Source organism: Diceros bicornis, chromosome 3 (assembly GCF_020826845.1).
Source record: "Diceros bicornis minor isolate mBicDic1 chromosome 3, mDicBic1.mat.cur, whole genome shotgun sequence".
NCBI lineage: Eukaryota > Metazoa > Chordata > Mammalia > Perissodactyla > Rhinocerotidae > Diceros > Diceros bicornis.
Window position 1 is genome coordinate 5600830 of NC_080742.1, and position 25459 is coordinate 5626288.

General features: G+C 41.6%; 1 protein-coding gene across 1 annotated transcript; it reads left to right on the forward strand.

Moving 5' to 3' along the window:
- Window positions 1-1145: 1145 nt before the first annotated feature.
- On the forward strand, window positions 1146-12954 carry INHBA (inhibin subunit beta A). The gene is made up of 2 exons (XM_058570609.1): window positions 1146-1721; window positions 11086-12954. The coding sequence occupies exons 1-2, from the start codon at window positions 1334-1336 to the stop codon at window positions 11976-11978; spliced, it is 1281 nt and encodes a 426-aa protein (XP_058426592.1). The 5' UTR covers window positions 1146-1333; the 3' UTR covers window positions 11979-12954.
- Window positions 12955-25459: the final 12505 nt, after the last annotated feature.

A 25459-nucleotide genomic window follows, 5' to 3' on the forward strand; every position in this document is an offset into this window, starting at 1 on the left:
GAAAGGGCAAATGAATTTTGCATTTGATCTGTGAAGTCAGGGCCGGTGGTGGTAGGCTGTAATTTGTGAGTGCCTGTGTGCAGAGCAGAAGGGGGTGGCGGCTAAGGAGAGGGGAAAGAGCTTCACAGGACACGGACACGTAAAATGCTGCCTGCTTGTGGATCTTCCAGTGCCCGGCTGCATTTTGCAGCTGGGGAAAGTAGAGTGTATTATATGACCCCAAACAAAAGTTCTATTGCACTCTCCTCAGATCCCCAGCCGGTGGTGAGGATCCAGAACATTTCAATAGGAATGAATGGGGAAACGAAGATCTCCAGGATTCCCTCAGGCCCCAACAATTGACTGGCCGGCCCCCTAGCACATTGGCCCCTCAGCCCTCTTCCCAACTCCACTACCTGTCCACTGACCTCTCGGCACCCCGAGCCCCACCGGACAGGACAGGCTGGTAGGCGTTTGGTCCCCTGGGGCTGTGGCTAGGTAGGGTGGAGGGGTGCTGGGGGTGGGCTGTTTCAATCCAGTCATCCCTGCTGATGGAGCCAGTGCATTTGTTTGGCATTTTCTTTCTCCTCCAAAAGAGGAAGAAGGTGAAGCAAGGGGACTGGGCAGAGAAAGAAAAAAAAAAAGAAGTAGAACAAAATTAGGAGAATTTCTTTCAGAAGGGAAAGTAGAACTCCCGAGAATGCTGGTATTTGAAGAGAGGTGTGTGTTGTGAGGGAGCAAGGAACAGAAGGAAGGCAGCCTGTCAGAAAACGGGCTGTCCCTCCCCTTCCTAATCACAGCCTTTACTCACAGACGAACTCCCTCCCTCTCCCATTCACTCACTCACTTAGGGCCAATCGTTCTCTCGTTCTCTCTCTCTCTCTCTCTCTCTCCCCCCCTCCCCCCTCCCTCCCTCCCTCTCTCCCTTTCCCTCTCTCCCTCCCTCCCTCTCTCTCCCTCTCCCCCTTCTCTCCCTCACTCTTCTCTCCCCCTCTCTCCTCTCTCCCTGTCTCTCCCTCCCTTCCATCCTCTCTCTGTCTCTGTCTGTCTCCCCCCCACCCTGTCTCTCCCTCCCTCCCTCCTTCTCTCCCTCCCTCCCTCCCTCCCTCCTTCTCTCTTACTCGGAGACAGTCAGAACTCTCCTCCCTGACAGCCACAAACCTACAGCACTGACTGCATTCAGAGAGGGAACCTGCAAACAAAACTTCACAGAAAACTTTTTGTTCTTGTTCCAGAGAATTTGCTGAAGAGGAGAAGGAAAAAAACAAACAAACAAACAAACAAACCTGTGCGAGAGGGGGGAGGAAAAGCAGGGCCTTTTAAAAAGGCAATCACAACAACTTTTGCTGCCAGGATGCCCTTGCTTTGGCTGAGAGGATTTTTGTTGGCGAGTTGCTGGATTATAGTGAGGAGTTCCCCCACCCCAGGATCCGAGGGGCAGAGTGCAGCCTCCGACTGCCCGTCCTGTGCACTGGCCACCCTCCCAAAGGATGTACCCAACTCTCAGCCGGAGATGGTGGAGGCCGTCAAGAAGCACATTTTAAACATGCTGCACTTGAAGAAGAGACCCGATGTCACCCAGCCTGTGCCCAAGGCGGCGCTTCTGAACGCTATCCGAAAGCTCCATGTGGGCAAAGTGGGGGAGAACGGGTATGTGGAGATAGAGGATGACATCGGAAGGAGGGCAGAAATGAATGAACTTATGGAGCAGACCTCGGAGATCATCACGTTCGCGGAATCAGGTCGGTGCTGGCATTGAGGGTGGTGGGGGGGATATGTTTCTTTGACAGTCCTAGGAGGAACTTCTTTTCCCTCCAGCTCTAAACTGCCTGGGAAGATCATTAGTTATTAGGTGATGGAGGGGAGGGGAGAGAGCTTCACAGAAATGGAATTCTCGATTGAACCTGGGCTGGAGATGGCTAGCTTACACTTGCTGAACTCAGCCGGTCACTCCGGAGGAAGCTCCGGGGCCAATCTGAAGCTGGAAGCTGGTCTGTGAGAGGCTCCCTCGCCCTGCCTATGAAACCAGATCTGAGCAGCCGGATGGAAGCCGGGGCATTTTCGGGTGCTGGGGGAGCCCAGGAGGCTTCCGGACCCCATCCAAAGTTTTTACTGGGGGGGGGGCAGAGTGCGGGATCGGGATGGAATGGCACAGATGAAGTCATTCTTAAAACAAACCTTCCTTTTAAAAGTCCAGTCAGGGGCCACATCAGCGAAGAAGGGCATATTTATTAGTGACAGTCATTTTTACCTTTAGAAACTCCATCTGTAAGAGCACAGGCATCACATTCTAGGCAGTAAAGAGCGACTTTGGGGGACAGTTGACATTGAAGCAGCAGTCACTTTTGAAACTCTGACTTTTGCTCTTGGAACCAAAAAAAAAAGAGTTTTGTTCTCTATAAAGTTACTAAGAGCTCTCTGCCAAGGAATGCAACCTTGACAAAGTGCTCTCAGATACTACACTGAACTCTCACTCAATCCTTAAGAGGAAGAACTTTAATAAATAGATTCTAATCAATCGTTGGCTCAGGACCACACTAACCTGTTGCTGAGTAGGAAATACCTGTCAAAAATGCAGGCTGTAGACCTGGAGCCAGTTAAGTGACACAGATCCTTTTGCATGCCTGCAAGCCCGTGCACGCCCAGGCACACAGATGTGTTAATACCCTGTTACTTTCATGGTAATGCCAGGCTAAAGAATTGTAGCCCTTGCCAAATCCATTTGAAAGGAATGCCATTGTTTTGTTTGGTAGAGCATATGGCCGGTAAAGTATGTGCAGGGACTCCCAGCATTTCTGTTTAAAAGTTTGCCGCAGCAGTATAAACAATTAAGGCAACACTCAGAATTTCCAATCCTGAAAACCTGTTGACTCAGATGTTCTATTTTCAAGAAAACCATGCGCGACCTGGGCATCCTTTTCGGGGAGTAGGTAGCCCACTGGTTTCCTGGCTTTTCCCTGTAGGAGAAGTCCTGGTGTCCTGCAAGCTCCCGGCAGGGCAGTTCAGCTCTCTCACCAGCAGCTTCTTTCTTTTCAAGAAGGTCTTACTTTCTTTCTCTAGAACGCTTTCTTGATGCAGCCCCAAAGAACATGGTAATTATGACTTTATCTCTTGAAGCTTATTGAGGAAAAAAGTCAGGTTGGAGTTTTCAAGTTGCCACCCAATTTTTCTCGACCTTTCCTGGTGGCAAGGTAGGAAAGAAAGTGCTTAATGACGTTGGGGTCTGTTTGGGGAATGGATTCTAGTGGTCCACAGGACTGCTCCCTCCGTGTCCTGCCCTGCCGCAAGGGACCCTGTATAGGTTTTTATATACCAATTGCCACACATGATGGTCTTAATTGCAGCTCATACTCCTTTGGCTTTACCCGCATCATATAACTAAGTGTACTCAAGCCTTTGACCGCTTTTAATATACACCTGATGCTAGCAATCTGCTCCTCTTTCTGCCTTATCTGACTTGTATAGCAAATCATTCTCTTGGCATTGAGAGATTTTGCAGTGAAAGAATTTGACCTTTTACATTCTTTCTTACTTATGGCCTTCATCTCAGTGCCAATATTTTTCTCAGTTATATGAAATCTTGTCATTTTTTAACTTTTCCATTAGGTATTTAGTTTGAAAGAAATTGAGCTATTTTTTTAAAAAGGCTATTCATTTAACTCACACGCTGACTAAAGTTTAAGGTTTGTAATGGAAATCTCCTCCTGATTGAGTTTACAACTTGACTTTGGGTGAGCTGCTGGATTCTTAGAAAAGGTTTATTACACTTGCTTATTTTTCTCATCTGAGAAATTTTACACATTACCTTCAAGTTGATTTACTATGATTTCACAGATGTAATGATTGCTATGTGGACAATCTACTCTCCAAATAGAGTAGCCTGTGAATATTTTGCTAACCCTGGAAAGAGATTCATCATCTGAATGATTGTAGTGAATATATGAGCATCTTGTTGCTTTTGGAATAATTCAACCTTAATAATATTTAAACTACATCAAATGTCAAAATTTCTGGAGAATAGCAAAGGGCGTTCATTTCTCTTTTCTTTATAAACTGTCATGTACAGCATAGAATCCAATCACTCAGTGTCACCCACATGCATGCCACAGATGCATACCCATAGATGAACCTTTCAACTGCAAGATTCCTCAATTTGGAGGATTCATGTTTCATTTTTGCCTCAATTCTCCTTGATGGTTAAATAAAGCCAAGACATGGCCCAGCAGTTGAGAAACCACAAAAGCTCAAGTGCCTAGAAGTTTTTGACCTGAGCTTGTCCCATTGTGCTCAGGTGGAAAGTGCTCCATCTTGTAAAACCTATATGAGCTGTAATTGACCAAGCAGCCAGGAATTATTCTCAGGCTTTCTGAAATTTATCCCAACAAATGAAAATGATTTTCTTTTTATGTGTGTCAGCCAAGATTGCTCACCAAGGTTTGCATGGCTGGCACAGAATCTTCTCTGTTTACCTTAAGACCTTAAAGGAAAAGAGGAAGGGATGAGTAGAGTCCAGCCAACTATCACTGTAATTGTCAATGAAGCTAAAATCAGTGGCCTTCTTGACTACTACATATTTGTTATGTTATTTTGATATATGATAATAGCTGGTCAGTGTATAATAACAATGTATCATTGAGTCTCCATATGCTGCCAAATTTATAGGCTGATTATGGTAATTAGCAACTGATAGCACTTGTCGAAGAAAGGATAAGGAAAGAAAGACAAATGAAACTCCAAGAAATAGAAAATGCTCACATAGCCTAGGTGTTGTTGAAAGTAACAAATAAATCTCTCTTGGAGGATTCTAGTTACAGAAGATTTGAGTTAGAATTTTACACTGCCCAAACAGGGGTCTAAGCAGGCTTGCTTGGATGACTATTTTCCCTCACCCCAAGAAAGCCATCTCGGAGTGGAGTTGACTCCCACCATTCCATGCCGAGCTTCTGAACTTTTCTGCGAATTACGCCTCACTGAAAGGGTGCCTTTAGGGGTTACACGCTTTCTTCTCTGAATAATGGGAAATGACTGGCCACAAGAGGGCGCATTCCAAAGACTTTTGCTCCTTACCAGTTAATCTAGGCAAACGCAATTTCACCTACTGGAAGCCCCAGTCTGTAGCGCCCTAATCTTGGTGATTATCAGTTACCTCCTGCTTCCTCTCATCCTCCAGAAAAAGTTAGGATTTTATGGGATGGGAGGAACGTGACTACCTGTGATACATTAAATGAGACAGAAGGGAAGGAAATGGGAATTCTAGTGAGGCATGTGAATATTCTGGAGCTCTATGGAAGACAGAGGAATGATAAATTTCAGAAGCAAACAAAGCAGAGCGTGGAGAAATGTGACCATGAATCATCAGCAATACTGATGTGCTCGCACATCTCTCCCTAACACGGCCGCCTGGGCTATTACAAACACGTCTTCCGTCTGCCCTGATTCTGTTGCCTAGTTTGCCTGTCTTATCAGCGCTTTTCACCAGCGAGAAATGACGAGTGACTTCAAACAGGGAGGGAAAAGGCTATTTATTTAACGCCTTGTAGGAACATGTGTTCAGCTTTGGAGGATGCATTTGTTTCCAAACTGAGAGTGTAGAGAGACATGGTGCAGAGAAGATGTGGAAAGAGATGCAGTGGTTTGGGCCTGTGAAGTAGGTGTATTGGAGTGGGGGAGGTGTCAGGGTAGAAATTCAGTTTTAATATTTGGAGAAGTGGGAGTAATACCTTCCCAGGAACTTTTTGTGAAAACACATGTTTGTCTTGGCCCCTCTTCTGCTACAATAGACTCGAGCATGATCTCTTAGCAATAGTTCAGAATTCTTTATACTCAATTGGTTGCTAGATCCAAAATCAAAAGTGTAAAAGTTCTCAGGAACATTGGAAGAAGTCTCTGAAATTCTGTGGGTTGAACCTTAAGAATTTTTTCTACTTCTTTTAGGAACCTAAAACCCTTTCTCACTAAATATTTAACCTTCTTTTTCATCACCATTTAAATGGAAGATGCACAAATGAGGCCGAGCATTTACAATTCAATAGTAGATCTTAAGAAAGATATTAAGGCTAAAAAAATCAATCAAGATGATTTATGACCAAACGTAGTTCTACTACAGGCAAGACCCTCTACTGGAGGTTAAAGGAGGCATAACCTTTAAGACCTCACTTGCTGCCTTCTGCAGAAACCCTTGGAAACAGTCCAGATGCAAAGTTAGTGCTTCAGAGAACACACATGCTGTAAACGGTAGCTGTGCATGCTCCTCCCGGTGACTATACCGCATCTAGGCACAGTGAAACCTTGGCGAAGAATGGAAAATTAAAGTAACAGCCGCATTTTACAGCGAGGCTTTCCCCCCATGGTGAGTTTAAATCCTCTATAAACAACAAGGCTTTCCACATTCACGTTAGAGACATAACTATTATCCATATGTAGAAGGGCAGCATACTTTAATCAGGACCCTGGTGAGAAAACAAAACAAAACAAAAACGAAACACTGCGTGTGTGTATTGCTTGGTTCATTGGAAATGTTCCTACGCCCACAAATCTGAGATGCTGGACTTGCGTGCGGATAGGCAGCATTTTGCATCCTGGTGTGGAGGAAGGGAACTACAAGGGGCTTGGCTGCTTAACCCTTGGCATGCCTGCCTTCGTGATTGAGTTATTCAAAACATTTGAAAAATTCTGAAAGCAAAGGAAAGTGTGCTTTCAGGTGTTTTTACTTCCAGCTTCCACAGTATTTCCTCTGTCCAATGCCTCTCGCCCGGCGTTGCAAAGGTGTTCCCTGTAAGGTGCAATATTTATCCCCCCTACCCATTTTTATGCATTCTTTTTCTCTCCCTTGGCTATGTGTCCACCGAGCTCATAGAGGTTTAAGTGATGAAATGTTATCACCCACATGGGTTTGCGTGGGACTTTCTTAGTGAATTACTCAGGCAGAGCAGGCTATGATGCAAGCCTTGCTCACAAGCCTCGGGAGGGAAAAAATAGCCCAGAGGATGAAATGAATATTATCAGAGAGTAAGTAATGAAAGGTTAGCAAAACCACCAGCTCTATCTGGATAGGTACTAGTGTAGGAACCCCGTGCGCAACGGTACAAACTAACGCCGTACCTGCTCACAAAGCATTATGGGAAGGCTTCCATTTCAGGATTTTGTAGCTGGAGATATTTTACCAAATCTGAAACTGATTAGTAATTGATCCTAAACACCTCAGCCTTAGGCAACCTCCTTCCATTTTTTGAATTGTTATGCATAGAGATTTGAAGATTGGAGCATCCTGAAAGCATAGCAATCTCTCATAGCAGTATAGCAATCTCTCTCAGGTAAAATACAGAAAAAGGGAATATAATCAAGTGAATAGTTATATTGTTCATACCTAAGAAATCTGAAGGTTGTAATATCTTTCTGAAACCTAGAGCCCTGTGAAATATTAATTCCATCTCAGCTTCTAGCTGTGTCATTTTCCCCACCCCCTTCTGCAATGAAAGCTAAATGTAAAAGAAAAAATATGCACTGCTTAATAAGTCAGAATACAATAGAACTTTTAAAATGTACCTGCATGCAAGGTAGACATTAGGAAGACTTGCATCTCTCTCTTTCCCCTGTTCTCCTGAGCATTATGGCAACAGCATTTTCATGAAATTGGATCTCAGTTTTATTTTATTTTTCCCTGGTAAAATATCATGCAATATACAAATAGCAGTTCCAGAAATGGACACCAGGAGAAGGAGGCGACAGGCATGTCAATTAGTAGGGGGAAAATCCAAATGTCAGAAATATGGGGGAGAGAGACCGCACACAGGCAGTGGATGCGAATACAGGGAACAGAGTCTTTCAGCTCAGATAATTAAACCGATGTATAAATCAGCGCCGTGCCCCTTTACAATATGCAGGCGATGCCATACAGTTAATTATCAGCCAGGACCAGGATGAAAGTCATTTTATGATGACTCTCTGATCCTAATATAACAGCACCTGACAGATTGAGCCCCCTCTAATGAGTACTCTCTTTGTACAGTCCTCTCTCAGGAACACTAAATCATTTGCTTCCAAGTACAGCTGCCTAAGAAGAAGAGGTGGGGCTACATGGTGTGTTAGAAATCTGCTCTTGTGAAAGGAGGGGCTGTCCTGCAGGCTGTTATGGGAGGCAAGCGGCCTTGGCCTCGCTAGACCTACAAAAACAATTTGCATGTGCTGTCACTCCTTCAAGTTGGCCAGTTAGCTCTACCCCCCATCTGTAGACTTCTCTGGACTTTATTCATGGAAAATCCAATGTGTGCATGTCCACACTGCCATCTGGACCCTCTCTTTACCCAAAGACCATCTACCTTCACCCTCGGCCCCTCCCGTTAAGCCTGGGTAAAAGCAGGGCAGAGCATGTGGGAATGAGTTACCTGAAACCCAGAGAGCTTTCCCATCCTGGAGACTAGTCAGATTCTCCAGTTTCACATGCTTTCCTAGAAAAACAAAACACAACCTTGTGCCCTCTGGCTTCTCTAATTTAGCAGCTACTATCTCTCTGTCTTTAGAGTGACACCCTGTGCAGTTTAGGGTTTCAGAAACTGGCCTGTGTCAAGCAGAAGGGCGAGCAGCAGGTAGCTTGTTACCATTCTCCGAGGGGCAGGGCGCATGTGCCGCGCGGGAGGGAGCCTGCACACTCCTCCAGGCCTCTTCGCAGAGGCTCCCGCGGCTTCCCGCAGCCTTTCCTCTGGTCTTGGAAGGACCCTACCACTTAAAATCTGGCAAGTGTCTTTTCAGATTTAAGTGATTAAGCTCTCCTTCCTGGAATCTTCTCTTTTGCTTTCTTAAAAAACAAACAACAGAAAACCCACCAATTTTTAGCAAAATGGAATACTGGATTCATGTTTTGAAAAAAAGTCGTCATGCTTTCTTAAAAAAGACAGTTTCCTCCTCTAACTGCTCCCGGCTCTGGTGAGCACATCATAAACCCAGCTTTATTATTCATTTCAACTCCTGCCAGACTCCAGGTTGGAGTCAAAGGAACTCCCCTCACCACCACCTCCACCACCATCTCGACCAGCATCCTAGCAAGTTGATACAAAGATGCCAGAGAAACTTCCAGATACATATGTAGCCCTTCTTGGCCCTGGCCTCAGTGAATTTACCACTATCATAATCACAGTGTGCAGAGTGTGTTAAATTAAGAACAGAATCTACAGTGCACAAGGCACAGAAAATCCTGCCTTCTGCTGCAGAGAACTTGAAACTGTGCCTAAAATTTATAGTACTGTAAACATCTCAGGGCTGAGAGTGATAAGTATGGCTGGATTTCCGTTAGCTATAGAAATCCAGGCAGGGAGACCCTCCTAGGGAGTTGCGAGTTCTAAGATGAACTTCTTTAAGATTGTTCTCAGATTTGTACAAGGGATACATGGATGCTGGGCAGTTGTAAGCAGGTACATGCAGGAGGTGGGTATGAAAAGAGGGCATGTTTCATATACTACCAAGTGGTAAAAGTGGAAATGAGGGAAAATACTTGCTCAGTCAGAGAATTCTAGTGTGGCCAGCTGCTCCTTACAGTAAATGTTGTTGCATGAATAAACGTACAGGTGCTTATGGAGAGAAGGAAAGGAAAAAAGAGAAGGAAGTAGATGACTTTCTAATTTTAGAGTTAGGCAAGAACTGAGTGGTCGCTGAATCCAACTGCCCTGCCACTGTAGGGATTTTCTCTCTACTAGAAGCAGTTGTTATAATTAAGGCTCATTAATCTGCATTCAGAAGAGAAGGAGGCAAAAATGGGGGACGTAGAAGTGGCAGGTAGATCTCTTAATCTAATATAACTCAATGCTAAGGATGCCTCCATTTGTTCATAAGGAATCGAATAATTGCCTACTTTCTGCTAAACACTGGGCTATGACAGTGAACAAGATAGATAGGACCTCAGACCTGGGACATCCTGAACTAGACTGGCGGGAGGGTGGGAGTGAAGATGTGAGGGAAGGCTCCTGGAGGAAATGGTGTTGTCCCATCTGAAAACTGAAACCTTATTGAGGGCAGCCACAGAGGGTGGTGTGTGGGAGCAGGAGTGTTCTAGGCAGAAAGAACAGCATGTGTCACTGCCTGGGGGTGAGAGAGTGCATGGGATGCTCACCACCTCCAACAAACACCGTGTGGCTGGACCACAGAGAACAGGGCACAGGGAGAGAGCTGGAGTTGAAGGCAGGAGCAATTCAGGCAGAGCCTAGAGTCCTGGGCAGCTTCTGTTTTATACTGAGGGCAGTAGGAACTCAGTACAGGACTGTAAAGAAGGAGTGATATGATCAGATCCGCCTTTGGGAAAGCTTCCTTTACCTGCTTAATGGAGAAATGATTGGCAAGGGGCCTGGCTCCATGCTGGAGAGGCAAATAAAAGAAAAGGCTATTGCAGTGACCCAGGAAAAAAATGATGAGGGAGTGAAGCAGGATGTGGCAAAGGAGGAGAAAGTGAGCTGGGTGGGTACATGCCACACAGACTTACACAGCAGGGTTGTTTGCATGTTTGCATGGGAATAATAGTATTTCCATGGCTTGCTAGAGCTTACAGTGTGTTTTCATTTATATTATCCCATTTGATCCTTCCAAACCTGTGGGATAATGGGTCAAATGTCATTATGTCATTCTCACTTGATAGAAGATGACATGGAGATTAAGCAATTCGTCAACAGACACAGAACCTTGGGCCCCCAGACACACTAAGATCTAGGCCCTCTTCTGTCTAGAGCAAGAGCTGACAAACTTTCTCTGGAAAGGGTCAGAGAGTAAATATTTTAAGCTTCGTGGGCCGGACAGTCTCTGTCGCAGCTACGCAGCTCCATGTTCTAGTGCAAAAGCAGCCATAGACAACCTATAAAGAAACGAGCATAGCTGTGGTCCAATAAAACTTTACGGGCACTGAAGTTTAAATTTTATATAATTTTCATGTGTCACAAAATACTGTTTTTCTTTAACCGTTTAAAAATGTCAAAGCCATTCTTATGGCCCATGGGCCGTAATTTGCTGACTCTCTCGAGATGGTCTGTAACAGAGGCCCCATGCTTGCCTGAAATTAGTGAGTAGCCACAAACACCAGAACTAACGAGTGTTCCTGCTCTCTCTTGTGCTGTGTTTTGTCTTCAGGCACAGCCAGGAAGACGCTGCACTTTGAGATTTCCAAAGAAGGCAGTGACCTGTCGGTGGTGGAGCGTGCGGAAGTCTGGCTCTTCCTAAAAGTCCCCAAGGCCAACAGGACCAGGTCCAAAGTCACCATCTGTCTCTTTCAGCAGCAGAAGCACCCACAGGGCAGCTTGGACACAAGGGAAGAGGCCGAGGAAGCGGGCTTAATGGAGGAGAGGAGCGAACTGTTGATATCGGAAAAGGTGGTGGACGCTCGGAAGAGCACCTGGCACATCTTCCCTGTCTCCAGCAGCATCCAGCGGTTGCTAGACCAGGGCAAGAGCTCCCTGGATATTAGGATTGCCTGTGATCAGTGCCACGAGACTGGCGCCAGCCTGGTGCTCCTGGGCAAGAAGAAGAAGAAGGAAGAGGAGGGGGAAGGGAAGAAGAAGGATGGAGGGGAAGGAGGGTCAGGAGTTGACGAGGACAAGGAGCAGTCCCACAGACCTTTCCTCATGCTGCAGGCCCGGCAGTCTGAAGACCACCCTCATCGCCGCCGCCGGCGGGGCTTGGAGTGTGACGGCAAGGTCAACATCTGCTGTAAGAAACAGTTCTTTGTGAGTTTCAAGGACATTGGCTGGAATGACTGGATCATCGCTCCTTCTGGCTATCACGCCAACTACTGCGAGGGTGAGTGCCCAAGCCATATAGCAGGCACTTCGGGATCATCGCTCTCCTTTCACTCGACGGTCATCAACCAGTACCGCCTGCGGGGTCATAATCCCTTCGCCAACCTCAAATCGTGCTGTGTGCCCACCAAGCTGAGACCCATGTCTATGTTGTACTATGATGATGGGCAAAACATCATCAAAAAGGACATTCAGAACATGATAGTGGAGGAGTGTGGGTGCTCATAGAGTGCCCAGCCCGGGGGGGACGGGAACAAGAGTTGTCCGGAGAAGACAATGGCAAAATGAAGAAATTTTTAAGATTTCTGAGTTAAGCAATCAGAAAAAATATAAATTAAAAAAATAAATAAACTAGAAACAAAACCTGAAACAGATGAAGGAAGATGTGGAAAAATTCCTTAGCCGGGGCTCAGAGATGAAGCCGTAAAGGAGATAGGAACTGGGAGGGAAAGGGGGAACGGTGTGCCCTTCATTTCTTCCGGCATCAAAGTGATGACATCGGTTGCTTAAATGGGAGTATTGTCCTCTCCTTTTCAGTTCCCTTTCAGTGTGAGCCTCGAAGTCAACTTGTCTAGTCTGCAGTAATGTGGACTAGCACAACCCAAATAGCGTCTAGAAAGCCATGAGTTTGAAAGGGCCGGTTACAGGCTCTTTCCCAGCCAGCTACCCAGGTCGTAAGGGATGTCTGTGTGACCCTCTCTCTGTGTATATCAACCCGTGGACACGCACACAGACACACACACAGACACACTGCACACACAGACACACACACAGGTACACCACACAGGCATTTCCACACAGCACATACATACGCATACTGGTAAAAGAACACTAGTGTGCAGGTGGTCACACTTTCTTTTTCTGTAGCACTCTCGCAACAAAACAAAACAAAACAAAAACCAACATAGAAAAATTGAGAACAAGAATGGGAAGAGTGAAAGATCAAGGAAAAAAGAATACCAAGTTACATTTCGTTAAGGTGCTTATGATCTTAGAACTATGCAACCTAATAGGTTTGAAACTGTTTACCTGAGAGAGAACAAAAAGAGAGACTTTTTTGTATTGGAAGTAACCTGATTAATTTTTATTTTCTTCAAGGAGAGATACTTGAAAGGAATATGTTTGTCCATCTGTTGGATCCAAACATTTCTATATTTTGTAAATGTTTTTTTTTTTTTTTTATCGTTTACTATTTGCACTACAATGGTGTTTGACCTGTCTAATCCTTATTTAACAAGTATTTTCTTTGGGTGGGGGTGGGGGGATTAAGAGCTGCACTTAATGTGAGCTATAAAAGAACTGCTACAGCACACAAAATAGCTATTTTTATTATTATAATTATAATTATTATTATTATTTTGTACCTTAAAAAATAGACACATACACCAAAGACATTTGTGTGAGCCTTTAAACAGTCTGTCTGTGGTTGGTATCATTCACCATCAATGAGTCAGGGGTTGGGATTGAAGGTTGAGTAGGGTGGATTGTGTTCAGGCTTTAAAGACCTGAAAAGTTTGGTTTTTGACTCCTTTTGCATCCATGAAACAGGACATTTCATACTGGATGTACAGTAGTTGTACACTGTTGGATATCAAGTTCAATCGGATTCATGGAACGCTACATGTTTGTATGTGTATATATACATTGCTTGTGCATATGCATATCCGTGTGTATATATACATGTATTGCATCACGTCCATACACATTGTAAGCACTTCAGACTGTCATTTTTAATGTTCTTAAAGCAATGAATGTTTGTGTGCAAAACACAGTATTTTTAAGAAGGCTAGGCTATCGTTTTTGCTTTTACTTTGAACTAGGTGGGCACATTTCAAAAATTTGGATGAGAAAAAGCCTGGGAATTCCAGTGAATATCCAGCAAGACCCTCTTTCAATGTACAGGGATCCAATTCCCTCCTTTTTCTTGTCCCCCACCCCCATCCTACAAGTTATTTCCTGCAAAGAAAACAGGAAACTCATGTTCATCAAAGCTCTAGGCTGATATTTTTTTGTAACTTGTATTTATTATCTATTGGAATCAATCTTAAATCAGAAGGTTTTTCAGAAAAAAATTTTAATCTTTAGACCAGAATGCAAGAGTTGGGTGCATTTTTTTAATGATTAAAGCCTGGTTTTGAGAGAAGTATTACCTGCACAGCTGGGCTAAATAATGTTGTTGTCACTAGTTAGAGATAAATAATTTGGGAGAAGGTGTCAAGAGAGTGGGAGTAAGAAGAGACCAGTTAGGAAGCAGGGATGTCAGCAGTAGTAAAAATCCATAATATTTTAATTTACAGCCAAAACCTTTGATATATAAGCTTGTATGTATCAATTCAGTTGCAAAAAGAAAAAAACTTTGTTTTATAAATATCGAAGTACATGCTTAAAGCTAAATTTTTACTAATTTATTCCATAGTATTTAGCTTGCCTCCAACAGCTAAGTTATTCATTTATGTGCTTTTTAAAATACAGAGCCTTATTTTTACTGACTTGTTTGAAGTTTGCAAAAATTGAAAAACTGTCTAGTAATTGGAGAAAATTATTTATTAGTATTTTGTAAAATAGTGAAGCTTTCAGCCCTGTGTCAATTTGTAGATTTTTTAAAAATTTAATTGTAAGAAAATAAAATATCAATGAGAAACCAAACATTACGAAAGGTGGTTTAGCTCTTCTTGAGAAATACTCTAAATCAGTCCACTGTAACGCTAGGCTGTGTCTAGGCAAATCACTTTAATGTCATTACCTGGCAGATATACTTACTACGTTCTAGAAGTCCACCCTTTCTCACGCAGGACATGTTGTATGTCCTGCATGAGAGTGGATTCTAATTAAGTATGAAAGAGAGAATGCGCAAAATTGGTACTTACTTTCTCACTCTTAACTATTGACCAGGAAATCACGCAGACAAGGAAGGTACATGTGGCGAGGAAAGTTTTAAGGAGAGGAGTAGATGGCGATGTTCAACTTTACAAATTTTTGTGAAAAATTTTGAGGGCCTTTTGATCTGTCTCTTATTTGGTACTGGAACTACTAGTGGAACCTATGAAAATAGTGTGGGGAGACAAGTCCTGCTTCACTGTGTAGTAGCAGTGATGGCCAAACGGGAGGTTAAATAGGCAGCTAATACCTGTTTGTCACTCCCATTCATTTCAAATGTGTATGCCATCTTTTTAAGCCCTTTAAGTTCTCCACATATTGGGGGTAAAATGGGGTTTGATTAGTGGCCATAGTAATTAGAATGAGATTCCATATGACAATATTTTAATGGGATGATTTCATTTGAATTAAATTGAATGATTGGGTTTATCACATCCACAAACTTTAGCCTTATTTCATTAGATTTACATGGCCTTGAAATAGAATTATAAATTTCTACTATCTTTAATAATCTTGGAAGATATGTAGGCTTGTGAACAACCACACATTTCATGTAGCAGCATGAGGCCAAAAGAAAAAGCTTTTAAATTCTACTGTATTGGGTTCTTCATAGTATGTTTTCCTTGAAACAAGGGTGGCTCTATCTGATCTTAGCATCTCTCTACTTTTTCTCTAAGGCTAATCTCTAGGCTATTAAAAATCTACCCACACCAATCTTAAAAGCTCTGAAAAGCATTTGTCCCAAATATCTTTTAAGAATGATAAATATTTTGTAGATTGGATTGATATTTTCTATTTTTTTCCCAAAAAGTAAGGTGAATTCCAGCACACTGAGTTGAGATTTTCTTGTCCCTGAAGAACACCAGTTTCATATTTATTTAAGATTGATTCCACACTCTGTTTTCAGGGAGAGTATCTGCATTCTCCTCTTAGGTAGAGCAAGTGAATTTTTTTCACCCCCAAGGGATTGGACCTCGAGGTGACTCTAAAAAACAGAGAACACAAATGCCTCAGCTGTATTAAGCATAGATTCAAATTATCGTGTTCACTTGAAAAAATGATTTCCTGTGGGCCTTTTGGCAACTTCCCTTTTCAATGTAGAGACAAATTTAGTCACCCTGAAAACCTACACAATAAATGAAACTTGTAGACGTGGGCAGAAGGTTTGGGGGTGGACATTGTATGTGTTTAAATTAAACCCTTTATCACTGAGAAGCTGTTGTATGGGTCAGAGAAAATGAATGTTTAGAAGCTGTTCACATCTTCAAAAGCAGAAGCAAACCACATGTCTCAGCTATATTATTATTTATTTTTTATGCATAAAGTGAATCATTTTTTCTGTATTAATTTCCAATGGGTTTTACCCTCTATTTAAATGCTTTGAAAAACAGTGCATTGACAATGGGTTGATATTTTTCTTTAAAAGAAAAATATAATTATGAAAACCAAGATAATCTGAAGCCTGTTTTGTTTTAAAACTTATGTTCTGTGGTTGATGTTGTTTGTTTGTTTGTTTTTATTTTGGGTTTTTTTTTTTTTTTTTGGCATACTACATGCAGTTCTTTAACCAATGTCTGTTTGGCTAATGTAATTAAAGTTGTTAATTTATATGAGTGCATTTCAACTATGTCAATGGTTTCTTAATATTTATTGTGTAGAAGTACTGGTAATTTTTTTATTTACAATATGTTTAAAGAGATAACAGTTTGATATGTTTTCATGTGTTTATAGCAGAAGTTATTTATTTCTATGGCATTCCAGCGGATCTTTTGGTGTTTGCGAGGCATGCAGTCAATATTTTGTACAGTTAGTGGACAGTATTCAGCAACGCCTGATAGCTTCTTTGGCCTTATGTTAAATAAAAAGACCTGTTTGGGATTTATTTTTTTATTTTTATTTTCATTTCATGTCTTATTTGTTTTCCAAGATCAACTTTGCACACATATTCCTACAACCTTTGCTGGGTGATCATTTCATTTCTACCGAAATTATCTGGAAGAGTGTGAGAAACACATTGAATGGGAGAGAGAGAACAAAGCTGTAGTGAGAGAACTCAAATAGAAGAAGAATATATATTGCTGCAGCAGATGTTTGTAATGGGCTGTAGATACTTGGACCAGCAATATTTATATTTTACTCATTTTGTTAATTTCCCATTTCTCAAACTGTAGTGGCAAGTAACATGAAATAGAGAGAACTTCTCTCCTTCCCTCCCTCCCACCTTCTTCTCTCCTTTCCTTCCTCCTTCCTTCGTCCTTTCTTCTCTTCTTTCTTCCTCCTTTCTTTTCTGGCTAGAAATCTGGAATTGCACAGAGCCCCTAGAGCTAGAGAACTATATGCATAGGAAAGAAAAGTCTTGGGACCAACAGGACCAATTTGGAATCACAGAAGTACAGTCAAGAATGAATTCATGGTTCAATCTTTTCTTCTATAGGTTTTTCTCCAGTATCTGTGCCCATCCCAGAGGTTATATGGAGAAACTAACTTTTGTAAATGCCCTTATAAACCAAGCATGTGCCCATGCACCATCTTATTTGCTATTCACATATCGTTGTTTTAAGCACCCTGAACAATAGATATAGTTATCCCTGCCTTCACAGATGAATCTTAGGCATAAAGTAACATTAATTGGAACTAGAATTCCAAGCCAGGTCTATATTCAAGTCTAAAGTTAATTTTCTTTTTGCTGTTCCATACTTCCATTTTTGTGTTAATTTCCTTATGTACTGAGAAAAAAGGAGGGGGTGAGGGTGGGGGTTGAGTGTTGAAGAGACTTCTAACTTTTTACCACAGACACTTTGTATTCATCAGATATTTCACTTGTACTCATCTCCAAGCAAAATGCCAACTTCATGTAAATTCATGCTAAACCTTTTTGATCTGGTTTAGGTAGGAAAGCTCTATTTTTTAAAAAACTTAGAAAACGGAACTGTTACAGTTTTGCTTTATATTTATAAATTTGTCTTATTTTTCTATTCTTATATTTTGCTAGAGGAAACCTCTTGTCCAAAGTATTTTACTTTATGGGTCCCAGGGAGACCGTGTGTGTGTGTGTGTGTGTGTGTGTGTACGCACACATGAACACATGCACACATGCATTAGCCTTCATTTCCTGCCCAAGTTTAATAATGAATGCATATTAGGAACTAAGTAAAGACTCCACTGAATTACAAATGAGTAATATTATTATGAAATTTATATGACTGTTATTGTAATTAAGGCAAAATTAACTGAAAGAAAACAAAGTTGAAGTCAAGTATGGAAAAATACATTGACTGTGTATATGTGTATATGTAATATACAAACATATATGTATATGTAATATATATTACACATCTAACATATATAATATATATACATAGTTAGGGGGCAGAGAGAAGGAGAATGTGTCATCATTTAAAGGAAATATCTAAATCCGTTTCATGTGGAGGTTTAATTCTTTCTCAGAAAGCATTTGTCTGAGGAGATGTCTAAACAAAAGGGAGCAGAGCAGGGCAAAAAGTCCTTCTTGCATCAAATCAAGTGCCAGCTCGTTTAAAAGAATTCCGATGTTTCTGCATTGATCCAATTTTGAGTCTTCTCTTTGGTCCATGAAAAGGCAGGATTCATTAGAAATTCTCCATTACTCCCTATCAGGCTTTCTTTGTCATGTAATTAGTGCCTACAGTAAGAAAAATAAGGAAAGCAAATTGTTTATCCACAAGCAAAGAGCCACAGAGCTGTTTCAAGACGTCTTAGAAATAGACAATTGCCCCACTTTCTATGTCCACTTTTGCGAAGAGCTTGCGATCGGAGGAGTTCCACCATGACTGCAGTTCACTGGAGGGACACCAGAGAAGTACTTTTCTCACAGAAAACTTGGCTGTTAAAATCTGAAAGTGGTTTAGGGAAATATTAGGCCAGCTGATTGAATAAAAATATAAAAAAAAATTCTTTTTTTGAGCTGATTTCTGCTGGGAAGAAGTCAGAGAAAGTGTTGAGAGAAGGTCCAGTCACAGTCAGAGAAGAGCACTGAAAAAGCTACCAAGGCAAGAGTTAACTTGCTGCTGTAAGTCTTACTGTCATGGTGGTGGTGGTTTCTGCCTCATTGCCATGTGGGGGACACAGTGTTCTAAGACAAATACTATAACGTAGCAACAAAGATTCCATCAAATACGCCTTTCATTAATGAATTTGTCCCAACACAGTTGAGCACCACAGCCTAGGCCTGAGCACCAAGCTTAGTGGTCACATGGGATAAAGGCAGTCATTATGGGGAAACTCTTCCATTGTGAAAGAAAGAAAGGAAAAAAAAAAAGACAAACACTGCTAATCTATGCCAGAAACAGCAGGCCTAAGGCAGGAGTATGACAAAGCATTGCGCTTCAAAGTGTTTATTGTGCTAGAACTTCCAAGCACTTTGAAGACAACTATCAAACCATTCTAAATGGAACCAGGGAGGCTTCTCGCCATTGGTCTCAACAACAAATGTTTGTGTTTCCTGGTCAATTTATTTATCCCTCAAAGACTCTAAGTAACATTCTCATTAAATAGGCTATTTTTAAAGATAAAACTAATTTTCCATCTGAGTAATCACACCCTAAATATGATCAAATTGTCAAGGGGATGAAATGGCTTGAAATGGTATTGCAATAACACATTTAGTAGCTATTATTATGCTGTATTATGGGTTTCACAATTCTGAAACTAACTAACCCTTGTGTTCTCAAACTACTGAATTTTCATCAGTCTCTATCAGATCATGGGCTGGCTCATGTTGCCATGAAGGTACTATTAATGGCCTCAGGTTGAAAACATGGAGCGAGTAAATATAGCTCTTCCTTTTGGACTTGGAATAATCAGATATGACTTACACTTAAAACTAATTAATTGAGTGGATTAATCATTTGTTTAGCCACTTTATGAAAACAGTCTGGGCAAAGAATGCAAAAGAGTGTTCTCCAAGCTGAATGCTGCCTAGTGGGTAGGATGGTCCTGTGACTCCTTGAAAGACGAATAGAGAGCAGATGCTAGGTGGCCCCATCAATGTCCCAGAAGCCAAGTGTCAATAGGTGTGGAGAAGCAAGATAAGCATGCCCTCCTTTTCCTAAGAGAGCCAGTTCTCACCCCAGCACCTGGCCATTCCAGCTCACTCCTGTAACCAGGTATCATAGTGGCGTGAGGGAGGGTGATGGTGAACAACTTTTATCTTTGGGCTTTAAACATTTCACAAAACAAGAAATGTAATCTTAACCCATTTTAAATTGAACAAGTACCAAGTTATGATTCTGACTAGATCCATCCGTCATCTGGAAGACTGATTTGCAAAGTAGTAAGCCCAGAATTGGGAGTACATGGATTAAGCACAGGAATTAAATTCTATGGAAAAGAGATCATTGTAAAAACACCTTTCAGATGATCAAAAAGTGGGGGAAAGGAGATGAAACTCAGGGGTGGTGAGGGTGAGGTCAGGTGCTTCTCTCTAGCTTCGGCTATGCCTTAGACTTATCAGGGAGTAATCTGATAAATGCACGCACTGGCCTCTAGGAATCAGATTTGTTGAGGTTCCTTTTTGCTGTTTTCCTGAAGGAGGAGTAAGTGCCCAGGGGAAATTAAGGTGGGGAAAGCTGCACCCCGCACAGTTGGGCTTCAGGACTTGGGTCTAGGCCAGCGGAGAGAAGAGGTTGCGGGAAGAAATGGAGGAGCCTTTGCATCAAGGACTCTGTGTAAAGGGGCAATTCTTTAGTTCTCAAATAAGAAATTGTGATACCATATGGGAGAGAGGACCATTCCCCCTGATTTTGCACTGAAAACGGCACCATAGATGCTACATAGAAAATGAGCCAACAGCTTTGGGAGCCGTGATAGATAGGACCTTCACCAGATTTGGACATTCTCAAGATGGCCTCTGGAAGCAGTGGCAGTGTGATGGATCCCCATTGGACAAAGGCCTTGTAAGAACTGAAGCTGACTGGGCAGTTTATGGGCACATGTGAGACATCTGAGGTTTCCCAGACAGAACTGGATAAAATTTAGGGCTGAGCCATAGAGTTGACTAAGTTCCACCTTTGAGAGGGTGGGGCAAAAGCTAATGAAATTTGGCCTATTTCATTTAATACAACCTTCTCTGCTTTTACAGATTTGTAAGGGTGGAGGAAACTCAATTTATGTTAGAATTTTATACAACGACACAGAAAAGTGTGATAGGTTCTAAGGAATTATTTATTAAACCCAAATTCAAACAAATCACAAAAGTGTTTGTTTTACTAATGAAAATCTTTAAAAGCAACTTATTCTTTGACAATCTGAGATGGATTTTGAATAAGAAATGCGGCCTAGGAAATATCTCTGAACTCCTAGAAGGAAGGACTTGGAAAAAATGAGAGCCATACTTGGAAATGGTCCCTTTTGGGCAAGGGTAGCTAAGAGAAACTACCTACAACGTGTATGGGTATATCACATATTTATTTAACAAGCTCCTATCAAGGTATTATGTGCTGGGCACTGTTCTGAATGCTTTCTGCTTTATGAGAACTCTATGAGGTAGAGCTTCTGCTTCCACCTCTGCAAAGATAGGCCATAGCCACCACTTCACAGGTGAGAAAACTGTGGCACAGAGTAGCTGAATAACTCGTCCGAGGTCAAACACCTAAGTTGCGACAGAAGTAGGGTTCCAACCCCATGAAGTCTCATGCCAGCCATTGCACCCTCAGCCATATGCTCTCCCGCCTCTCCACTAGGATGATTGCTGATACCACACAGCTGCCTTCTCTGCTTCTACATGCGGATTGTGCATTTACAGCTAATCCAACCAACTACTTCTTCACCTGGTAACCCACAGAGCAGAGGCATTGTAGTGAGGAGGAAAGAATATTGGACCATGAGTTAGGAAATCCAAGCTTAGCCTGCCTCAGGCACTAAATAACTCTGTCATATTAAGTCACATTTACATCTTTGAGTTTCATAGTCCCTATCTATAAAAAAAGCCCTATTCTAAAAAAGGGCTGCATTTCAGCCTCAAGATTCTAAAATCCCGGCTAGCCAGATAGGTTAGATATAGATGTTTTGGACAAAGTACCTGCATCTCCTTTTGTAACAGATATTACCACAAGGACCTACCTAATCATGAGATGTACTTTTTAATTAGCTGTTATTCCATTTTTGATGTCCCAATAAGTGCCTTTGTTATAACTGCAACAACAGTAAAACATTTGATTTTACTTGTTGTGGAAAAAAAATTGTCAGAAACACTCAACCAAATTGGTTAGAAAAATTGCTTCAGAATTAACCGTGTTTCTTTTAAAGAAGACGTCAAAGTAAAGAGATGAAGTTTAGATACCTGACATATATTTATACACATGTTGCTGTTTTTAGCCTATTTGGCTACTTTTTGCCTACATTTCTTTATTTCTGGACTGTGTTTCACATTTCATATCATTGGATTTCTACCTCTTTTCTTTTTCACTCTCTATCAAGAAAGTGTGTGTTTTTGCTTCTGTGTTTTAATTTTCTATCATTCTTCCTTTCTGTAGAGTATTCTTCTAACTTTTTCTGAAAGCCAAAAGGAGAGGTCATTAAGAGTAAAACATTTAGGGGCCGGCCCTGTGGCTTAGTGCTTAAGTGCGTGCTCCGCTACCGGGAGCCGGGGGTTCGGATCCCGGTCGCACAGACGCACTGCTTCTCCGGCCATGCTGAGGCCGCGTCCCCCATACAGCAACTAGAAGGATGTGCAACTATGACATACAACTATTTACTGGGGCTTTGGGGAAAAAAAGGAGGAGGATTGGCAATAGATGTTAGCTCAGAGCCGGTCTTCCTCAGCACAAAGAGGAGGATTAGCACGGATGTTAGCTCAGGGCTGATCTTCCTCACACACACAAAAAAAGAGTAAAACATTTAGGCAGGGAAAGTTTCAATGAGGCTTCATGCCCTAGGTCAGAAATTCTGTAACGTTAGTGTGCATCACCTGGGAACATTATTAAAAGACATATGCACATGCGTCACTCACCAGGGAGTTTTGAGACAATAGGTCAGAATAGCACCTGGTAATCTCTATTTTGTAAAAGTTCTGGAGCAGTGGCTTGGTGATTCACACTTTTAAAATTAGTCAAGTCAATGCAGTCAATACATCAGAAGGGCTCCATGAGGATGAGGGGTATTTTGGTTTAGGATTTTTTTTTTTTTTTACAAGTGGATGGAGATAGATGAATTAGAAAAATTGGAACCTGCCATATCGAATTGGTGACCCTGAATTCCTCTCTGGGAGCAAGTAGGTGATGTGTTAGCAAGAAGCGGCTAAGTCTGGGTTTTTCCCCGTTCAGATAGTCTTTTCCAGGACCATGGGTAGGAAATGTGAGCACATGGTGTAATGACTAGAAAAGTAGACACATTCATCAAAAGATTATTAATAGTTATAATCTAATTAGAGATGGATATGGTTTTAAACTGTATATAAAGGGCTTAGTGATATATTCTTACTTCATTGTTTTCTCTTTAGATTTAATATGAAGGCAATTTCAGTAATCACATAAACTCACCTCTGAGAAAAGTCAACTTGGTTTCTTTCACATGAATGGCTAATGTGCAGCATTAACTTGACTGGAAATTGTGTATGCCTGGAGAAATCGAAGATGAGTCGGTCGTGGAGTGAGTACTAAATATATTTGGTTCAGGCTGTCCTTTTATTTGGTGACGTGACCTTGAACTAGATGCCCTGATCCTAGATTTATTCTTCTGTAGGTTGGAGCCATTGATACCTATTCTGCTTGTGTCTCTGTGGTGCTGTGACAGTGAGCTCATGTTCAAGTGATTTAGTGATTGAGGAATCAAATAAGGATAAAGATGCTCTTTCCATTTTCTTTAATCAATAAACACAATCTCCCAAGCCATTAATTTGTTTCTAACCTTTATTGTTTTAATTCAATAATTTAATGTTGTACCTAAGCCATTCAATGCACCACTAGGAGATGAAATTATGATAATGAAGCACAATCTGTTTGAATATAGTTTTTAAAGAACCATAGGGACCACACAACACGACCTTGGTCAGGATGTATTTTTGATAGCATTTTTTTAAACTTTGAAAGCTATTTCTCCATACAATTTTCAAGTTGAGCCAATCTCAAAATCTTTTTGGATTGATGTGCTTTACCATCTCACTCCAATGTAAAGTCATTGGAGATGCATTTATTGTAGGCTGTCACTTTCTAGAGACCCAAAACAGAAAACTCTTCTATGTGAAAAGCAGAAGGACCCCTTTGGCCCAGTGAGAGGGTACATGCTATTAGAACAATTGAAGCTGAGTTAACTGTCAGTCAAGGAAAGTGTTGAAAGATTTTTCTAATCATTATAGTTATGCATGGCCTGTAATATTTTGCCTCCGAGTTTTTTTTTCTTTTCTTTTCTTAGCCTGTGAATTAAAATTAATAAATAAATAGAATGAAATATGTAAGATAGTGGTGAAGAGAGTAGCTTCTAGATTAGGTAATGCACATTTTGTCAGCTGCTTACAGCACCGTGACACTGGGCCAGTTGCTTAAATTCAATGCCATCTTTCCTTCTCCTTTTAAAATTCAGGATAAAAATAGCATCTACCTTATAGGACTATTTGGAAAATTTCAGATGAAAAGACATCTAAATGGCAGAGCTCAGTGCCTGACATGGGGAGTTCACCATTGTCCCTTGCTAGAAATATCTGGTTATACTTTATGGCCCCACCCTCCAAGGATTATCAGAAACATCTCCTTCAGTGAGACCCCTGGCCCGTGCATCCTGGGACTCTTCTTCTAACAGTGGCCTCACAGGGTGTTTTGAGAGTAGATGTTGTTGCTTGCTCTCCATGACATAAATCATAGAGAATTATTGTTTTTGACCCAAACAGCTTTCTTTAATAATCCTGTTGTAGCTGTCCTTTTCAGCTTAGTCCACCTGTTGAAGTAACAAATTATATTAGTTTCGTGTGTAAATTAAAGTAGCACCTAATTTCCTTGAATGGATAGAAACTAAAATGTTCCATATAAAGAATTTTTTTCATAATTAGAAAAATCTTTTAAAGAAATTAGTGTATGTTTGGCTATACATAAAAATATGATCAAACAGGTTTAAATAATGAGGACATCTGTTGCTTACATAACTTGGAACCAAGTTTTCAGGCACAGTATAATCATAGCACCAGCTCTATTTCTTTATAATTCTCTGATCACTCCCCTCATCAGGATTTTGACTTTGTCATCAGGCTCATAATCTCTTAGCAAAAACCTGGGCATTATTCATCTTTATTTGCAGCCAGCATAGATTGCTTCCCATGGCTTTCTTTTAGAAGCAATTAAGAAATTTCACAGAGCCAGCCCTGATGGCCTAGTGTTAAAAGCTCGGTGCTCACCACTTCGGCGGCCCAGTGTTGCTTCCTGGTCACAGAACCACACCACCTGTCTGTCAGTTGTCATGCTGTGGCTGCAGCTCACATGAAAGAACTAGAACGACTTACAACTAGGATACAAAACCATGTACTGAGGGCTTTGGGGAGGGGGAAAAAAGAGGAAGATTGGCAACAGATGTTAGCTCAGGGCGAATCTTTCCCTGCAAAAAAAAAAAAAAAATTGTCAAAAATTTCACGGAAGCCACCAAATAAACCCTTCCTAGTGACTTTCTGGCCCAAGTTTACATAAGCCAATCACAAAGACAGGAAACTATGATTGACTCAGACAAGTCAGAACTAACTTCCTGAACTGGGATCAGTTCCCTACATTGCATTGCTACTAGATAGGTGGGATTGGGTAGGATGGGTGGTAGAAACCCAAACGCCACAAGTGCCAAACTGCTATTTCAGTATTTTTGATGGAAACCTTTACACA

Coding starts and splice junctions, on each gene's coding strand:
- INHBA (XM_058570609.1), top strand. CDS start 1,334: ATGCCCTTGCTTTGGCTGAGAGGATTTTTGTTGGCGAGTTGCTGGATT. Junction 1,722..11,085: donor CATCACGTTCGCGGAATCAG/GTCGGTGCTGGC, acceptor TTTTGTCTTCAG/GCACAGCCAGGAAGACGCTG.